This window comes from Balearica regulorum, chromosome 15 (assembly GCF_011004875.1).
Source record: "Balearica regulorum gibbericeps isolate bBalReg1 chromosome 15, bBalReg1.pri, whole genome shotgun sequence".
NCBI lineage: Eukaryota > Metazoa > Chordata > Aves > Gruiformes > Gruidae > Balearica > Balearica regulorum.
Window position 1 is genome coordinate 1,945,280 of NC_046198.1, and position 18,002 is coordinate 1,963,281.

General features: G+C 53.8%; 1 protein-coding gene across 9 annotated transcripts in view; it reads right to left on the reverse strand.

Moving 5' to 3' along the window:
- Nucleotides 1–18,002, reverse strand: part of RAB11FIP3 (RAB11 family interacting protein 3) — a 77,035-nt gene that overhangs the window by 25,696 nt on the left and 33,337 nt on the right. For 3 of the 9 annotated variants that reach the window (XM_075767132.1, XM_075767134.1, XM_075767133.1), the window contains exons 3-4: nucleotides 12,952–13,043; nucleotides 57–244 (exon numbers count right to left, since the gene is read on the reverse strand). In XM_075767132.1, coding sequence (XP_075623247.1) covers nucleotides 57–244; nucleotides 12,952–13,043 — 280 coding nt within the window. Of the gene's footprint in view, nucleotides 1–56; nucleotides 245–399; nucleotides 421–5,549; nucleotides 5,772–6,507; nucleotides 6,653–9,951; nucleotides 9,973–12,951; nucleotides 13,044–13,170; nucleotides 13,573–18,002 lie in introns of those variants that run through there. The other 6 variants (XM_075767135.1, XM_075767137.1, XM_075767139.1 and 3 more) reach the window with 6 other exon arrangements.

Here is an 18,002-nt window from a genome sequence, read left to right on the forward strand (position 1 = left end):
GTTTGCCCGTGTCCTGCCCCGTACGGTGAGTTTTGCTCCTCGTCATTCCCACTCACCCATGCTCCGGCTCCTCGATGGGATCCGTGAACTCCGAGTGCACGGTGGAGTCGATGGCACTGTCCGTTTCTACTTCGTCGTGCATCTCGTGATGTACTAGTGTGCTGGTGTCTTCATCCGTGAAGGTTTCGCACTCGCTGTACGTGCTCTCTGAGCCCATGTAAGCACTGTCAGTCACCTCATTAGCCTGGTAAAAAAACCCACAAGAGGAAAAAAAAATAAGATATTATAAGCACGGGGTTTCATCGCAGAGCAGGACAAAACACACGGGGCAGCTAATTACCGCCGCGTTGCATTTCTAAGCACAGAAATCCAACCTCCTAAAGCCAGCGTGAGCCGTACCCCACGTCCGGGTGACGCTCTGTCTCCAGGTCCAAGGACACCCCAGGGTGCACCCCAGGGCGCACCGTGGCCTTTGGGCCGCGCTCGCTTCGCAACAGCAGCGTTTGGAAAACAGGTTGCAGAAATATATACGAAATAAGAGTTGGAGGGAGATTTTGTTGTGAGTGACTACGGATTTGTCGAGTCCAGGATAGGGGGGGATTACTCACCGCTTACTCAGCGGTTCTGATCACCATTGCTTTCACCCCCTCCGTTTTACGAGGCCACATTATTAATCTGAATCCTCTGCAAAAACCACCATTCAAAACTACCAGTTAGCCCTTACAGCACTTTTTCTCCCCCATCTAGCAACAGGGGAGCACCTTCCACCCCTGAACAGAAAATAGGCTGGTTTATAAATCTTCATCACAGGGTCTAACTTCAGCTGGAGCAGCACCTCAAATCTTTTGCACTACTTCACCACATCCGTTCCTGCTGCAGGCTCTAGGAAAGAAGCACAATTTGGTTTTTAAGACCTCATGCTACGAGCACGGAGGTTTTCTTCCCAGTTCTTCACCTTCGGTCCCGCTTGTACACACGGGCAGGGACGGTTTTCCCTGGACACACATGGTGCTGAGCCTGGAACCATCCCGGCGTTCGGAGGAGAGCCGTGGGAGCACTGCAAGAAAAACCCTCCTGAAGCAAAAGCTCTTGTTACCCATCAAAGTGCCAGCTCGTTTCCCAGCATCTACGGGATTTCCCCTTCCCCTTCCCTCAGAACAAATCAAATCATTTTTGGCTCCGGGATCTCAGTCGTGGTGGGATCTGTCAGTGCTGGCGCTGAGCTCCAGCTGATTCCCTGTCACCGGAGGTGTCGGGCAGAGGGACGGGAGCCATCCTGCCTGGCTTCAAGAGAAAAAGATGCTCGTGAGAAAACCTTTTGCTCCATCTGAAGTTCAGCCAACGGGATCTCAGACTTGCTCAGCTGCTGGCTGCACCCGCTCTGGCGCGGCAGCGGGGAAAGCAGCAGCCTTTCGAACGCAGGCACCGACATTGAAGCGAACCTCTCTTCCTCTGCCAGAGAGCACACAGAGCAGCTTTCAGTGCTTTTTCCAAGGATTTTCAAGAAAACGAGATTTCTCCAAGCCCTGGATTACAGCAGCCGGACAGAAAATACACAGACGTACTGTCCTTGTGACAGCAGAAGGAAAAATTACGTTAAAGCTCTGCATTCAAAGCAGGGTATGGATGCGGCAGGACGGAAGAGTCCTGCTCGTTGCTGCAGACGTTGCCCTCCGGTAGAAGAGCAGCTTTTAGGGCACGTGCCGTATTTGTACGGCAGGAGAGGACCAGACACACGTCCCGCTGCCATCGTGCTGCCTAGACTTCGCAAACGCTGATTCTCCTGTTTCGGGTAGATACTCCACACCCCAAAGAACTTCTGCAGCTTTCACTGGTGCGAAGCGGCTCAAGACACAACCAACGCCTCATTTCCTTCACCCACAAATTCCCAGGCCGGCTCGAGACGTGTGAGGCCAAAAACGAAGAGCAAGAACTTTGCAGAGGTGCTCTGAAAACCTTGAAGGGATGGATGGAGAACCGCACAACGGCGGTTCCTATTCTGCACGGACCCCGAGCGAACCCCCTGGCTTTGCTCCCTGCTGAGCGCTCTCATCAGCCCCCGTGCCAACGGACCACCCTCAAGCTGGATGACGGATGGAGACAGACAGGAGCCCCTCTGGTAAGCTTGGTTCAGCTTTCACGGACCCCTGCTGACCTACGGACAGCAGCATCTCCCTAGGACACCACACCGAAGTTAAACACGACATAATGCTTCGCAGAACCGGAGTCTAAAGTCGGCATCAGGAGAAGACGGGGCTGTTCAGAGGAACTCAATTCAGAGGAGACGCTGCTGCAGCGAATGTCATCCCGAGCACAGGAGAAGGCGGCTTTCGCTAGCCTTCGAGATAAAACCAAAAGCCTCATAAACCTTAAAAAAGCATAAATCCAGCAGGACTACTTATATACCTAAAGCCAGGGGACTTGCTTAAGTGCTTTGCTGGATTTATGCCGCGCTTCCTAGAAACACTGTTCAGGTGAACAAGGGAGATTTGGACGCGGAGGCTTGGTCTGCCGGCTGGCTCACGCACACGCCGGGACATCCCCGAGCCGAGCCCGGCAGCTCCCCAGCCTCCAGAGGAAGGCGTGCTCCAGCAATTCCGGTGCTTTTCCAAGCCATCTGCAGCGTACGTCGAGTTTAGGAGAGGCCAGGCTTCAGCGTAGCGGACAACGTTGTGTTCCAACACTGGTTATGTTTTGCTTTCAGGGGGGAAAAAAACTCCATCTCCAGCCCGCACCGCATCTGTGTGCCATCCACATCGGCAGGCTGACCTGCATGCTTCAAAGGGATACTTTTGGCCTGTTTGGAAAAGATTTAATGTCGAAGTGGAAATAACTTTGCTTGCAGACTCCAGAGTAAATGCTGCTGTGTGGTTGGTTGGTTGGTTTTTTAAATGCAAAGAAAAACCTTCCCACTGGAAAAGCTTAAATTTAAGTATACAGTGAAGTAGTACGATGAGCACAAAGTAAAGACAACTATTGCAAAGGGAAAAAAAACCCAAACCAACCCAAACAAAACCAAAACATTCCAACCCACAAGCTGATTGATTAAAACCCACCCTGTCGTGGTCACCATTGCTGGCCCTCTCAACACAGAGCATACCAGCTCAGGGCATCACAACATCTCAGTGCCCTTCGTTAAGATGATTTATCTATCAAATTGTTACAAAACAGATGGGAAATATGGGTACGGATGGGCTGAACGAGGGAGCAACCCCTTAGAGCTAGGAGGAGCCACCAGAACAGCACATTGAGCATCCTCCTTCAGCCACATGTGCAGTGATTTATTTATTTATTTTTTTTTTTTTTAAAAAAAGATAACCTGGAACACAATTTTGGAAATTTTCTTTAGCAAAGGAGAATTTTTTTTCCTCTTTTAATACTAGCCCAGATGAGATTTCAAACAGAGAGCTCTATTAAAATTAAACCTACATGGTCAATGAATAGAGAGGCAGTTGAAACTGTAAACAAAGTCCTTCTCCCCGAGCACGAGCGTGGAGAACTTTGCTTTACATTTCATCACAGATTAAATAACTAAACCTTAAGAAAAGATGCGAGGAGAAGATAGGCAAAACAAGGGGCCTTGGGTAAGGTATTACCAAACGCGAGGGCAAGGCAAAGCCCCTGGGCAAAGGTGCAGGCACAGGTCGCAGAAAACGGCCTCCCGAGCAGCCGGTGTGCGCACTGACCCTTTAAACCCCCCCGCCACATCTCTCCTTTGGCCAAATTTGCTTTTTTTTTTTGTGAGCAGGGAGAAAATAAGCACTATTTCCAGCTTTAAAACAAACCTGAACACTATACACTTAAAGACGTCCGTAGGCTTGGGACAGCCAGGCTAGACAACAAGTGTCCCAGGGGACTTGCCAGGAACGTCCCCATCACGTTCCGAATGGGCTTGGCGTCAGCAGTATCAACGTATTTCAAGTTTTTAATCAAATAAAACATACCCTTAGGTGCTTCAGGTAAACCTCAGACCTTAAAACTGGGCCGCACGCACACACGCAACCCCTGAACTGAAACAGGACCGCGGTCCGACTGAAGTTCCCGTCCCCGACTCCCAACTCCTCCACGAGGTACGTCCCCCGGTGCCAGACCTGTCTGCCGCCTCTTCAAACGCCTTCGGCAAAACCCCGGGGATGCGGAAGCCCGGCAGCGAGCCCTCCTGCTTCCAGAAGGAAATAAATGGATGAAATCGGCGTTGGGGTGACATAACGCGCCCTGATAAAACGCCTTTAGGAGACTTCTCCAGCAGCAGTTCATCTATTCAGGCATTTGATTGCACAGTGGAAAAAGACCGTTTGATTAAATGCTGTAAAGCGCTATAAAAACCACGTTGATTAAAAAAAAAAAAAAAAAAAAAAGCTGCTTAAGCGTGAGGAAAGGAAATAAGACTATTGAGAGTCACCTGCAAGGTCTAGGCGGGGACAAGTTAAGCTTTGGACTGTGACGGACAGAAGCTTTAGCCCAAGCTCAGGTAAGGCTGCCTTGGAGAGAAGAGCAAAGCCTGGCTCCCAGGGAGGTTCCTCCCAGGCATTTTCTGCCCGGAGCCGTCCCGGCATCCCAAAGTTCTCTGTCCTTGGCCACAAACACCCGGAAGCTCAGGAAGGGAAGCCGGGGGGAGAGGAAAAGGAAAACCGACTCTGTTTTCCCAGCAAGCGCGAGCCGATTCACGATGAACGCCAGCTCTGATCGCACGCAGGACGGACGGGAGGAGACGGACCGGCTACGAAAACCACCCCCCAAGAACACCCTTGTCTGCCGACTGCGACCAGGGCCCTCAGCCAACCTGCGCTTAAATTGGCTTTAAATCACTTTAAAGCCCGGGAGAAGGGAGGCGAGGTGCGTTTACAGTCCCCCCCCCCGAGTCTGCATTAACACAACCAGCCCCCAAAGCCCCGAAACACCCCGCGGCAGCTCAGCCCCCGAGCGCCAGCGGCCAGAAACCCAGCGTGCCACCGAGCAATCCCACATCGCAGGCTGGCACGGGAGCAAGGCACCGACCTCTCAGCCACGATATTTGCCCCTTCCCATGTATTTGGGCAGCGTCTGCTTTTCAGAGAAGCCGGGGAGCCTGCGCTCAGCCTAGGGTGAAGGCACCTCCCCTTTCCCACCACAGCCCCCGAAATGGGGTTTCAAGGCTGCTACGCTGGGTAACATCCCTCCAGGCTGGGCAAGAGAACCGTGCTGCATCTGTCGGAGCAAACTGAAAACACCCTCCCAAACCATCTCCCCCAAACCCAAAGAACAACTCACAAAACGCCAGATCTCGCGGGCTGTCCCCAGCACACCCAAAGCCCGCGGCCACCGGCCCTCCCGGCCCAGCTCCCCCAGGAAGACCCAGGCAGAGAGGACTATGAAGATACCATCATGTGCACATGTGGACTACAGGGAGGAAAGACCTCCTAAATATGTTCCTTAAATAAAGTTCCCAAATACGCTGCACCGAGTCGGGCGGGTGCCCCACCTGCCTCTTCCCAGCACCTCCTGGAGCCGGAGACCTGCCTCCTAGAAACCCAATCCTTCCTCATTTTGCGTTAGCATTCAAAACCCACCTGCGGACACATCTCCTCCTCGCCCAAATCAAATCCAGCTCCGGGAGCGAGCACCGCCAGGAGCCGCCGGCTGCTTCTGCGGGGCGGGAGGGAAGCAAAGTCCAGGAGCCGCCGGGCGCGAGGCTTACCGACTCAGCGCCGGTCCGGAACACAGCGCCTTTTGTTCCCGGCCTCCGCGATAAGGAGAGGCGAGCTAGTAACGCACACTTCCCTGCCGTGTGACTGCAGCCCTCCCGGCTCCGTGAATGCCAAAATAAAAGCACGCCTTCGAAGCCCCAACGCAACGGCCGGCCCCGCTCCAGGTGCGCGTGCCGCCTTTTCCCACGAAACCCTCGCCAATTCAAAAGGTTAATTCTGAAGAGGACCTATAGAGGTTTCCAGGGCTTATCTCATCCTTCCTGATATTCCTGGTGAATATGTAAGCACTAAATGACAAATTCCTTCCTTATAGCCACAAACAGAAAAATAAATAAAGCTCACCTTGCTCACTAGGGGAAGATCGGGAGCACTTTGCTACTGATAAGCAATCGCAATCACCGTTTGGGTGACTCAAACGGCAATTTACGACACGCGATGACAATATCGCCCTCAAAGAAGGGCTGGTGCTTCGGTCGTGGGCGATAACCGAATTTCCAAACAGACCAGCCCCACCGCTGCCCGAGCTCTGCGTTGCCCTCGCCGAAGCGGCTGCTCTCTGCAAACGCAGGAGCCCCGTCAGAGCCAGCGCCGCGGGGTGACCCGATCCACGGGGTCCTCCCTTCCCCGCGGCAGTCAACGGCATACGGAGACAAAAGTACCTTGACAGCGCGCCGTTTGCAATGCGCTGCTCAAACCCAGAAGTTTTGAGGCTTTTTATCTGTTTTTCTGTTTCCTCTCTACAGAAACTTCACATACCTCAAACCTCAGACTCCCTTAGTCGTGCCCGTCTAGCATAAACAACCTTATTTCCTTCCATTACCTTCACAAATCACATTTTCTCATTTGCTCCGGCTTATCCTCACTTTCCTCTGGGCCACATCCTTCCTGAAGCACAGTGCCCCGAGCAGGTCCTACGACTCAGCGACTCTGACTGGAAGCATCTTGTAACCTTGATAACCAGTTGACCTTCCGCGCTGACTCCCGAAAAAGCACGGGCTCCTGCTGAGGAGCACGGCAGCAGGGGAGTTACGCTTTAACCCGAGCTCTCCTCCTTGCTCGCTCTGGATCTGCTACTCCACTGAGCAGGTCGCTGCCCCTTTTTTGCTCTCCCAGCTCCTCTGTGTGTGCTGCAAGACCTCAGGGAAGGTCCAGCACCGCTCCGAGGAGCCCCAACTCAGATACCCCTACAGTAAAGCTAATTAGGAAACCTCAATCACCGCCAGTTTTACTTTTCAAACTCTTATTGAGACACCTCTGCTTCCAAGGCTGCTTGGCCCGCTCGCAGCCTCCCGATGCCGCCGTTCCCCTGCGCCCCAGCCCGCCCGGCGCGCTGCCGTCCGGCTCCCACGGTTCTCGGTCCCACGCACCGGGCTCGCGGCTCAAGATAAGGCTTCAAGGTCTTTGTTTTCCAAACTCCTTCCGACCTATTTTGCGCAAGACAAACACTCCAACTAGGATCTTGTCCAACCAGCAAAGAAATTTCTCACCGTAACCCTGAACTAGAGTCTTCGTGCCAGATTTACACTTCCATCCTTTCCTCCAAGCAGTACTGAGTCTGTACAGCGTATGAATTTAACTTCTGTTAGCAAGTTATCACCATGGGCTGATCTTGGAGTTTTAGTAATTTGATGACTGTATTTCCTTGTGCCTAATCAATACAAAGATAATACAGGCTGTTCGCTTGTTTGCTGCCAAAGCGTGCTCCGCACGTGCGACGGGGATGGGCAGCTCCCTTCGCCTCTCCGTGCAGGGGAGCAGCAAGGCTTTGGGGACAGCGGGGACATCGCTCGGGGCTCCGCGTGCTTCCCCAAGGGACAGGGAGATGAACAGACATCTGTCACGTTTTACAGCCCTGCAGTTCTGGCCACCTACAAGGTTTCGAGTGCAGCAGCTGTTTATGACCAAATTAACACCAATTCCAGATGCCAGCTCGGAGAGAAATTTGTGATTTTCTTTCATTCGGTCACGACGACACTTTCGGGTCAGCCCTGCGACCAGAAGCCCGTTGAGGCCAGTCCTTCCAGACAGGGGAATGGCACTGGTACAGCAAGCCTGAGCCAAGGGGTGAAGGGCTGCAGCCTTCAGGCGCTGCTGTCTCACCTCCCTCTTCCCATCCCCACCGCCGCCGCGGTGGTACAGCAGTGCCGGCGCGGCAAAGGACCGCAGACCTTCGTACCGGCGTCAGGGCGGTCGGGGAACAGCCCAGAGTCCCTGGCAGAGCGGAACCCCCTCGGAGGCAGGCTGCCTTTGAAGGGTGCGGAGTTGAACGTCGTCTGTTCAGGCTGGCCGGCCTCTCTCAGACACGCACCTACCCGTAACAGCGGTACGGAGAGGCAGAGGAGGAAAAACCTCTTCCTGGGGAGGCTGTCATAAGAAAGGAGGGCTCAGGAGGTCCGCTGGGCTACCAGGAGGAGACACAGTGAGTCTCCAGCAGACTCGTACAACCACCCCACGTGGGCTCCTTGCAAAACGCAAGCCAGGAGGAACGATAGCTGATGCCTCCAGGGAACGGCTCCCGCACAGCCAAGCTGCGGTTCACCACGCACTCTCAGCAACAGCTTCCTTGTTACCAGCGCGCAGCTGGAATCCTCCAAGCCTTTGGTCCCCTTTGAGAAACTCTGAGCAGCTGGAAAAATCCAGTAACGTAGATTTAAATTGCCTCACTCTCAATTTTTTGCTCTTCAAGAAGCATTAAATGTAATTGCTCCACATGAAAAGAAATCCCGACTTTAACAGAGGCAACAGTTCTTTCAGCAACCACCAGCTGCGCCTCCGGACAGGCAGGCTGGAGGGAGCCCGGAGCATCCCCTCCTCCCCAAACGCACAAAACTAGATGTGGGACCTCACCAAGGACCATTTTACTCCCCAGATCCACTCCTTCTGTGCTGTACAACTTGCTACGGAGCATTTAGCCAGAGGGGACGTTCCTGGGGGGGGGGGATAAGGCTTGCAGGGTGCATCCCGGGTTAGTGCTGATCTGAGAAAGCAATACATTCCTCTCGCAGCTGTGCACGGCTCAGCGAGACGCATTTCCCTGGCTGCTGCCGAGAGGAGCCACGGCGGCCGCCCAGCAGATGGCAACAGGCCTGCGCAAGGTGCACGCCGCCGCACAGCGCCGCGCAGCACCGCAGCTCTCACCCCCAGGAGTTTTGGCTGCCCAGTTTCGCAGATCTCCAGAAGAGCCTTCCTACGACCTTGCACGAGCCCGCGTGTCCCGCTCCTGGCCAGCCTTCACGGAGCACAGCCCTGCACCGGCTCTGCCTCTCCTCCAGCTCACCTAAGGTTACGCATCTCCATGCCCAACCCCAGCGTAACTCCAGCTCCTCACTGAATTTTTGTGGCTCGCTTTCATTTTGGGAGAGTCAGCCTTCCCGCGCTGCGTTGCTCAGTGGGCTCATCTGCCCCCAGGACGCCGGGCAGAGGACAGAGCCCTTGTCCTAGGGCAAGGCACAGTGAGCATCAAGAAAACTAACTCCAAATTCACCTTTCCTCCCCGCAGGGCATCGCAAACGAGTCCGTGTACCTCAGATCTGAGTCACGAGCTTCACGGGAGCTTGCAAGGGAGGCGAGGATAACTCCTACCTTCCCGCTAGTCAGCGGCAAAGCCCAGCCTGGGGTAAAGAGGCGAGGACTCGGGTGTCTGGACAGACAGACTCCAAGCTCCCCTTGCACAGCTTTCACAAAGCAGGGTAGCCAAACCCGCTGTCGTTATTTTTCAGTGATGTTTCCCCGCAGAAGTAGAAAGCTGTAAGCTTGTCACCCCGCTCCCCTGCCAACACCGTGCTTCCACCCCGGTCAGGGAGAAACACACTCCCCCTGGGGCTGCAGGCAGGCAGGCAGGCAGGCAGCAGGCAGGCTGCAGGCAGGCAGGCAGGCAAGCAGGCAGCCCCGGCAAGGTGATGCTCTCCCTGCTCTGGAGCAGGCGTAGGGGGGGATGAGATTCCTCGTGCAAGCGTGACAGCGGAGCACGAGGGATCGCAATGAGCCCCCTGCAAGCACAGCTGGACGCACAAGGAGCCAGGCGGCTGCAGGAACCCAGGCTCCTGCGTTTCCAATCCCCCTGCGAGCCGCTGTCTCAGCGGAGCCACGCAACTAGAAATCCTCTTTGGAAAGAGTTTAACAGTCAGACCCATCTGCTGAACAGATCCGGCAAGGCCCAACGAGAGCCAGAAGCTCCGCGCCACGTCAGGAGCCACACCAGTGGCTGAATCCTGGAAGTATCTGACATTACCAAGGTCCCTGCGAGAAGTGTCAAAGTTCAGACCTTGCCCCCTTCCAGAGACTTTTACGCCCTTCCTGGAAGATGCAAGTGGCGGTTGGTGTCTCCGGAGAGCAGACACCCCAGCACTGGGTACTCAGGGCTTTCCGCAGATGTTCGGCTCGCTCTGATGACAGCCACCAGAAGAGGGGATGAGTCACCAAGAAGAACAACCTTATTAACAAAGAGAAGACATTTTCATTTAGACTGCTTGAAGCACTTGTTTACACTTGTTTGAACAAACATTTAGGAGAAAAGCTCTCCGTCAAGGCCCTGACACTTGGAAGAGCCGAGCACTCAAGCCACCGCGATTTTGTGCTGTTTAAGGGGGACCACAGCCGATACTCCCAACCCGGTAACCGCAATTACTCTCAGCGCCGCGGCACAGCAAACGCAGCCCGCCTCTCAAACGTCCTCTGACGTGACGTGAGAGGAGAAAAGCTACCTGTGCTCCTTCACCCCGCGGCCCTGGCAAAGCAAGAGGGGCTCACCCGCTGCCTGAAGTCCACCGGTTTGCGTTTTGGGGGCTGAGAAAGACGCCGTCGTGTTAAAGAAGCCGTTTAGCTGCCCGGTGGTCCCACGTAATGGCAAATTTTAGAGGTGGGGTGCTCGCTGTGCGCCGTCTTCCCAGGTGTGAAACGGGGACATTTGAGAATAGAAATTGCTTTTTGGTGGTGTGGGAGGAAAGGCAATGCCTGCACTTCTGGAAGGGTGGGTTTTTTTCCTCCTGTCCTCTCTTCCAGGTGAATCCAAGCAAGGTGAATATATATTGGGAAAGGCCTTTTATTCTGTTTTCTGTCTTAGGATTTCCAGAGCAGCTGCCTGCTGCAGCTAAGGAAGGAGGGCCGGCCGCCCCCCGCCAGCAGGCAGCTCTGCCAGCACCGCGCCCCGGTGAGAAACCCTCGTTCGCTGCTCCTGGCAGGTTGTTTTGTATGACGGCTTCTCTCATCCCCCCCCCAGAAAGGGCTCTGGCTTTCCGAGGTACACTACTACAGGACATGTGGAATAAAACGCACGTCGGGAGCTCGCCGCTCAGCTGAACGAGAACAAAAAACCACGCGCCCCAAGACACCAATTTATTTTTACACTTGTAACGCTGAGCGGTATTTCTCGATCTTGTTCTCATTTGCTGAACCTCTACGAAATCCTTGCAGGCTGGAAATTATTTCGAATCATGTATCCAAGACAACAAGGGTAACGCTGCCTCGGCATATTAAACGTAGACACCGACAGAGCTCTGATCTTTAGATGATTACTCTGAATTCAGTACCGGAATCCATTTATATCTTTCTGAAAAGGAGATTTCAGAATTCATCACCTTTTTCCTTTGGATCACCTTGTCGCTTCACAGAAACGATGGCCCAGCAGCACAAGTATTTCATCCCAGCAGGGCACACACCCGGCTTGTCGGTATTCCTGCCCAGAAGAGCTTGCAGCACTGACAGAGCTCATCTACGTTAAATTAGCCCTTAGAAAAGATCCCTGCTCTGAATCTCAGAAGATTGCAGGTCTGAGGAGCAAAAAGCAAAAGCCCTTGCCTGCACGAGCACTGCGACACAGGCTATCCCAGCCTGTAAACCGCTCAGTCCAGCGGTTAAGAAGCACATTTGTGACCTTGTACCAGACAAAGAATACGAAACCCCATCTCCCTTCCTGCCCCCTTCTACCCAGCTATCGCTGGCTTTTGTAACTATCTTTCAAAAAAGGAAAAATAATCCAATAGTCAACGTGTCCTTGAAAACCTTCTGGGGAGGATCAGATGCTCTTAAGGCTGGGTTCATCCGAGCAGTCCTAAGGGAACAAGGGACTTGCTCAGGGTGATGGTGCAAGTCTGTTGACTTGATCGAGAACGGGAGCCAGCAAACCGGCTCAAGAGAAAACCCACGCTTGGCTGGGAAATGGGATGATGACCTGGTCGACCGTCGAGCATAAGTCATCAAAGCGAGAGCTTCAAGTCATCTGAAGTGATGGACCAGTGCTTCTCGCTAACACGGGGAAGATCAGTTGCGCAACACCCGGTTTATCATGAGGAAACTCAAAAGAATAGCTTGAGCTTTTTATCGAGACATGCGGCCAAACTAACATATTACAGACCATACAAAACCAAGACAGATATATTTGCATGCAAATATAAAGGATGCTGGGAGTCCCTTCGCAACAGCAATTTGTGCGATAAAAACACCTGGGGTACGAAGACACAAGAGTCAAAAACCTGAAGAGGAAAGGTTGGAAAAGGAAAAGCAGAAAGAAGCTATTTGGTCCCCGTGCGGGACTGGGGAGCCAGCCGGCCCTTCGCTCTGAAGGCACCTGCAGCACCTTCTGCTCCAGGCTGGAAGGCACGCAGCGGGCACGGAGCAAACCAAGCAAACCCCGAACCCCACAAACACAGACAACACTGTCGCAGCAGCCTCCTTTCTAGCTGGAGAGGCTCCGATACACTCCTGTGCTAAGGAGTACAAAAGGGAAGGGAGGAATGGAGGCCGTAACTTTAACAAAAGGGAAAAAAAAAAAAAAAGAACAGAGAGGAAAAAAAAAACCACCCTACATTTTTGCCTTACGCTCTGCCTTTTACCGGTCAAACAGCACCGAGTGCCGACGCTGCACCTCTCAGGCAGGTGCCTGGTTGGTCCATCTCAAAATCAGGCTCAGGTTCTCCAAGCGCAGAAACTCCAGCCACGAGACAAACACGACAGCAGCAGGCACCCTTCCCACGGTGCTGGTGTTTCACCACAAAAACAATCTCCCTCTTTCACCCAGGGCACCACGCTCTGCGTGCTAAGACAGCACTAGCTGCGGGTTTTTGCTTGAACATCAATTTTAACTTAAACAGCACCAAATGCTTGGTGCAAATTCCCTGGGTCAGTCACTCAAGGATTAAAGGGTTTGTCTTTACTACATTTTAAGCGTCCCTGAGCCCTGCTCTTCTCCCCTGGCCAAACCCTCCGTGCTCAAGCCTCACGCTGTATAGAGCTTGCATTTGCAGGAGTTAACAGCACTCATACTTGCCTCAAACGTGACAAAGTCATCAAACTCATCAGGACAGGCCGGGGCTTCCTCCTCAGGGGTATATCCCATATCATACAATTGGCTGTCAGGATCTGCAGAGAAAAAAGAAAAAAAGAAAAAAAAGAGCAAGCATCACCAACAGGAAACGCGCGTCCTCAAACGAAGGATGCCTTTGGGAGCCACGACAGCAGAAGGACAAGAAGTTCCTCTAGCACGCACCAGTGCCTTCAGCTTTCAGACAGGACCTCTGCTTCCAGGCATCCCACCGCTGCCGTGGGTGGAAGGCAGCTGGGACGGCTGCTCCCTGGCAGAGGTCCTCCGAGGCCCCTTGCTGCTCCGATGGGGCTAGCACCCTACCCCGCCATGGTCTCTGCTCCTTTTCCTGGTTTCTTCCCTATCTCCTTTTCCTGCATCCTCTTATTCTTCTCCCAGAAGGCTTTAATCCTGCTGTGGGCAGGGAATACATTAGATCTATGTGTGACAGCCAACTACCATGGGAACCGCAGAGAAAGCAGGCTGCACCGAAGCTTTTATCATCTACTGCTCCTCCCGTGGCTAGCCACATCAGGAGCCATCCTCACAGGAGGACAGGAAAATAGGAGGTTTTCAAGGAGCTTTCTTCTGAAAAAAAAAAAAAAAAAAAAAAATTACTCCTCCCACCCCAAACACCCATCTGCAGCAGAGCAGATCAGCATTTCTCCAAGCCCTTCGACCAAGGAAGGGGACGTAAATTCCCCACGCTCCCCCAAGCAACAGCTAACGCCTGATCCAGCACACGACCTAGATCACAGGCTGGAAACACCAAATCAAGATCAGATGCTGCACTCCCAAAAATAAATAGCAGGCTCAAAAACCACACGCCTTGGAGCTGCAAGCGTTGCGGCACTAGGTTTGCCTGGTGTCGATAAACTTGGCCGGGCAGAGGCAGTCGTTAGGTCGGTGCTCCCAGGAAAGCTCAGCAGTCGCCAGGATTTGGGGAGGGACGGGCTTTCCTTTTACAGCTGCTCGAGGCGGATGACGAGAGCAGAGCTACAAAGCAGGGTCTGCTTTCCGCATCCCTCAGGCTGGTGGCTTCCCAGCAGGCTGGCAGCACAGCCAATTCAAACCGCTCCCAGGCTCCAATCCAAAGCGAAGGGGCACGTTAAGTCGCGTGATGCTTTGCTGCAGCCGAGCGCACAGCCACCCCGACGCAGCCTCCCTCAAAGGGCTCCCGCTTTGGGTCCATCTCCAGCTACCAAGAAGGGCCATTTTTCATTAAGGGATCTGTGCATCTAGTACGAATTCAAGGGATCAGGGCACAGGACAGAGCAAGGAGCCAAGCTTGCAGCAACAGCCCTCCCACCCAAACGCCCTCCCCGGTGCCTCCTTCAGCCGACCATTAAATGCAAAAGTCAGGACCCCAGGAGATACTGGAGCAACCAAACCAAGGGGTATGTCCATCGGGTGGGAGATGCTGAGCACGTGGCACTGAGAAACGAGCTCTCCCCAAGCTGGGTCTGGGGCTCTCAGGGGTTTGACTGTAAATCAAAACCAGGAATAAGCCACATCGCTTCTCCAGAAACCAGCACACGACGCCGTGCTCTACAGAAAGCACACGGCAGGGTCACGGCATCAGTGGATGAAAGGTGCTCTTGTTCGCAATTTATGACTTCAATATCCCAGCAGCGCTGCCATGAGCTGTGCTGCCAGCTCCCGGGGGCTCCCGTGTGTCACCCTGAGCAAGGCAGCGAGACGCACGTGACAACGCTGCTGCCCGAGCACGGTGCTCAAGGCAAGGCAGCCTTGGGTCACCTCCTACTTTAACTAATGGTTTAGCACTGAAGGATCTTAAGACAGTATTCCTGCTCTCCTCAAGTGTTACCCTGTCCCCACCTGCACAGCTCCACCCCTGGGTCTGAGCCTACAATCAGGTGTTGCCCCGTGAGTTGTCCCTATTGCAAAATGTCAGAGCCTCCTTGCTGACAGCGGGGAGGACCGAGGGGACGGGGACAGCGATCTGCTGGCTGCAAAGCCACGGGAGCACCCGAGAGGGGGGTCTCACCAAGAGGAGCCTCTGCCCACTTCTGGGCAAACCAAACAGTGCTCCTGAAAGGCAACCCCCGTCACATCATCATCGAAACAGAGGGGACAGCCAGCCACGTCTCTTGCTGACTACAGGTGGCAGTGGCCATCTCCAGAGAGGTGGCTGCGATGTGCACGGCAGCATCCACACAGCCCGATCAGCTCACCGGGACACACGCTGCAGGCGCAGTGCCTGGGTCCTGTGCCCGGCCAGGGCTCTGCCCCGTGATACATCCCACCCAGCGCGAGCCCCAGTGACAGCTCTGCTCTCCGCAGCCTCCCAGCACGGCACAAATGCTTCACCTCCAGCACATCTGAATCCCCCAGCCGATGGTGGGGACTCCAGCCGGCAGCTGCCGGTGCTTCCAGCCGCCTAATCCCACCTCTGCCGGCACAGCCGGGCAACCCAGCCAGCCTTGCTGGTGGCCACCCTGCAAGGCCATCTCCAGCACCCCACAGCATCCCCGGGAACCACACAGCACCCTGAAGGTGCTGGAACCAGGCACAGGCTGCTCCTTTCTGCTTATCCCTGCATAATTCTTTTTCCTCCCCCTCCAAATAGACGCACAAAAGCTTCCCGGTTTTCTCCAGCACAGATAACGATATTTATTCAGCTCATTCCTTCCAAAGGGACTTGAAAAGGGAGGATTTATAATCAAGCGAAGGCTTCCAGTTCCCTTCGGAAGCGGGGGCATACGGCGTGGGCTGACAACGCACAAACAGCTCCCCCCCATCAGCTGCCTCCAGTGCGGCTCTTGCCCAAATCAAGAGCTCCCGGAGCCCTCCCAGCGCTTCGGGCGTTTCTTGGTGTAGGGGTGAATGTGAGACTGGGTGCTCCACCCGTCCGCAGAGCGTGTGGCCCAAAGAGGGGGTCTCTGCATAGGCAGGGCTTATTTTCACAGCAAGCTCTACTGCAAAATGCAAGGCAAGACCATTTGAGAGGTCACCTGCACCCTTGCTGGCGGCGTGGCCAGCAGAAGCCATGCCCAGGAGACAGCACTCTCTGTTTCCACCACCCCATGCTCCACGTCAGAGAGCAAAGACAAACACCACCACAAACAAAGGTTGACTTTTCAGCTCGATCCATTCCCTCCCCCTCTGAAAAAGCCATATGGTGCTTTGTGTATAGGGAGAGTTGCCATGGAGAGTTTGCCTGCAAGTCTTCTAGCACAATAGGCTGCATTAAGCTTTCAAATTCCTGTCCAAAAGAGCCAAAAGAAACCCCTAGAGACCTTTGCTGCTCCACTGGCACTCCCTACGTGAAGAGCACCATCCTCCAAGGTGCAGAAAGAGGCTTGTGGTGAGAGTCGGAGGGCTCTGCTAGCTCTTCTCCCCCACCACACCACGGCCCAGGAGGATGGCCGTGGGCCACGAGCAGTAGCATCGCACAACCCTGCTCCAGCAGCACATGGTGAGCACAAAGGCTCAGATTCCCTCTGCTCTCCCCTGCTTGGACCTCAAAGCCAAATCCCAGGTGATGTCCTACCAGCCTTCGCATCCCCTTCTCCATCCCCCTTGCACCAAAAGCATACTTTCATCTCTTACACCCATCCCTGATTTCACTTGAGCTCTTTCCTTCCTCCTCTTTGAGAGCTGATGTGGTCAGCACACTTGGAGTCATCTCTTTCCAACACTGCTCAAAAAAATCACAGTTTTGCCCAGAGATGCAAACATCATTAGGGACTGCTGTCGGTCCTCACACCTGACTGTCCACGACCAGCTTCTCCTGTGGTTTCAGCTCTATCCATCACTCCTGCTGCTTAATCCCGTTACATCCGCCACACACAGTCAAAAATCTCAAAGCTAAAAAAATCAGGCTCCAAGAGACCCTAGATGGAACCTTACTGCCCAGCAGTCCCCCTGCAAAGAGGCTATAAGCTATATGCTATGTCTTTTGCCCAAAGTAATTGCACTGATTTATTTGACCGGAATACGCGGGCAGGGTACCAGGCATCTGGATAAAGCTTCAGTGGAATTCTTGTGGCAGCAGAGTTTTACCAGGGTAACGTGGCTGATGTAGAATTTACACAAGTACTTGCACCCAGTAAGACCAGGCACACGTACCACACCATCCAGTGAAGCTAAGGTGATTTTGGAAGGAAACAAGAAGATGTGAAGAGCACATTAAGTCTCCTGCGAGGCATCTGCAGCATCCCTTTGACACCTTCTCCCATCCCTGCCTTGAAGCTTCCTGTTGCTCAGCACGTGCCCATTCAAACCCCACTGAGAAGATCATCGCACCAACCCCACCACTCAGGAGATGGAGATTTGCTTTCATACAAGCTCTGCTGCAAGTCCAGTCAGCCTCAGCGCTTTCTTTTCCCCCCCCACGCATTGGATTTTCTGCTTTCCCATGCCTCTGCACTAAATCCTGCAGCTCCCTCTCTTCTTAAGATGTCCTCATTCCTCCCAGAGTTTCAAAAAAAAAAAAAAAAAAAAATCACTGCCCAAACACTGCTATGTAAAGTTTCTGACGAGGACCGTCTCTGTCCAAGCACATCTTGTCTTTCATGCAGACCGCAAGCCAAGGGCAACCTCCATCCAGCCTCTAGAGCCACTGGCCACCTCGGAAGAGCAGAGACACGGCCAGCCACACGGAGATTTCTCCTGGACGTACGGCATACGTGCAGCTAGGGAACAAGCAGGACAGGTCCCGGGCTCTTCGTGGGGGTGAACGCGTGCCGAGCTCTTGCAGCGGCCAGAGACGCAACCCTCCGCCGTCTCATCGTGCTGACAGGAAAAAAAAAAAATCGCTGTGCTTCAAAAGGCCTCGGACGTGCAATAGTAACCTGGGCTTTTCAAGAAACGCAACAGAGCTGTGGGAACAGAAGTGGCGGGGTACAGAAGGCTCCTGAAATAGATTCTAAAAACTGCTTTGAGAAGACAGGATTTTAGTAAAAAGGCACCTTGAGTGAAGAGCTGTGGGTACGGTAGTGACACGCAGGTCAGAAACAGAGCCAGTTTTATCGGCTTCATATAGGAACGACCTA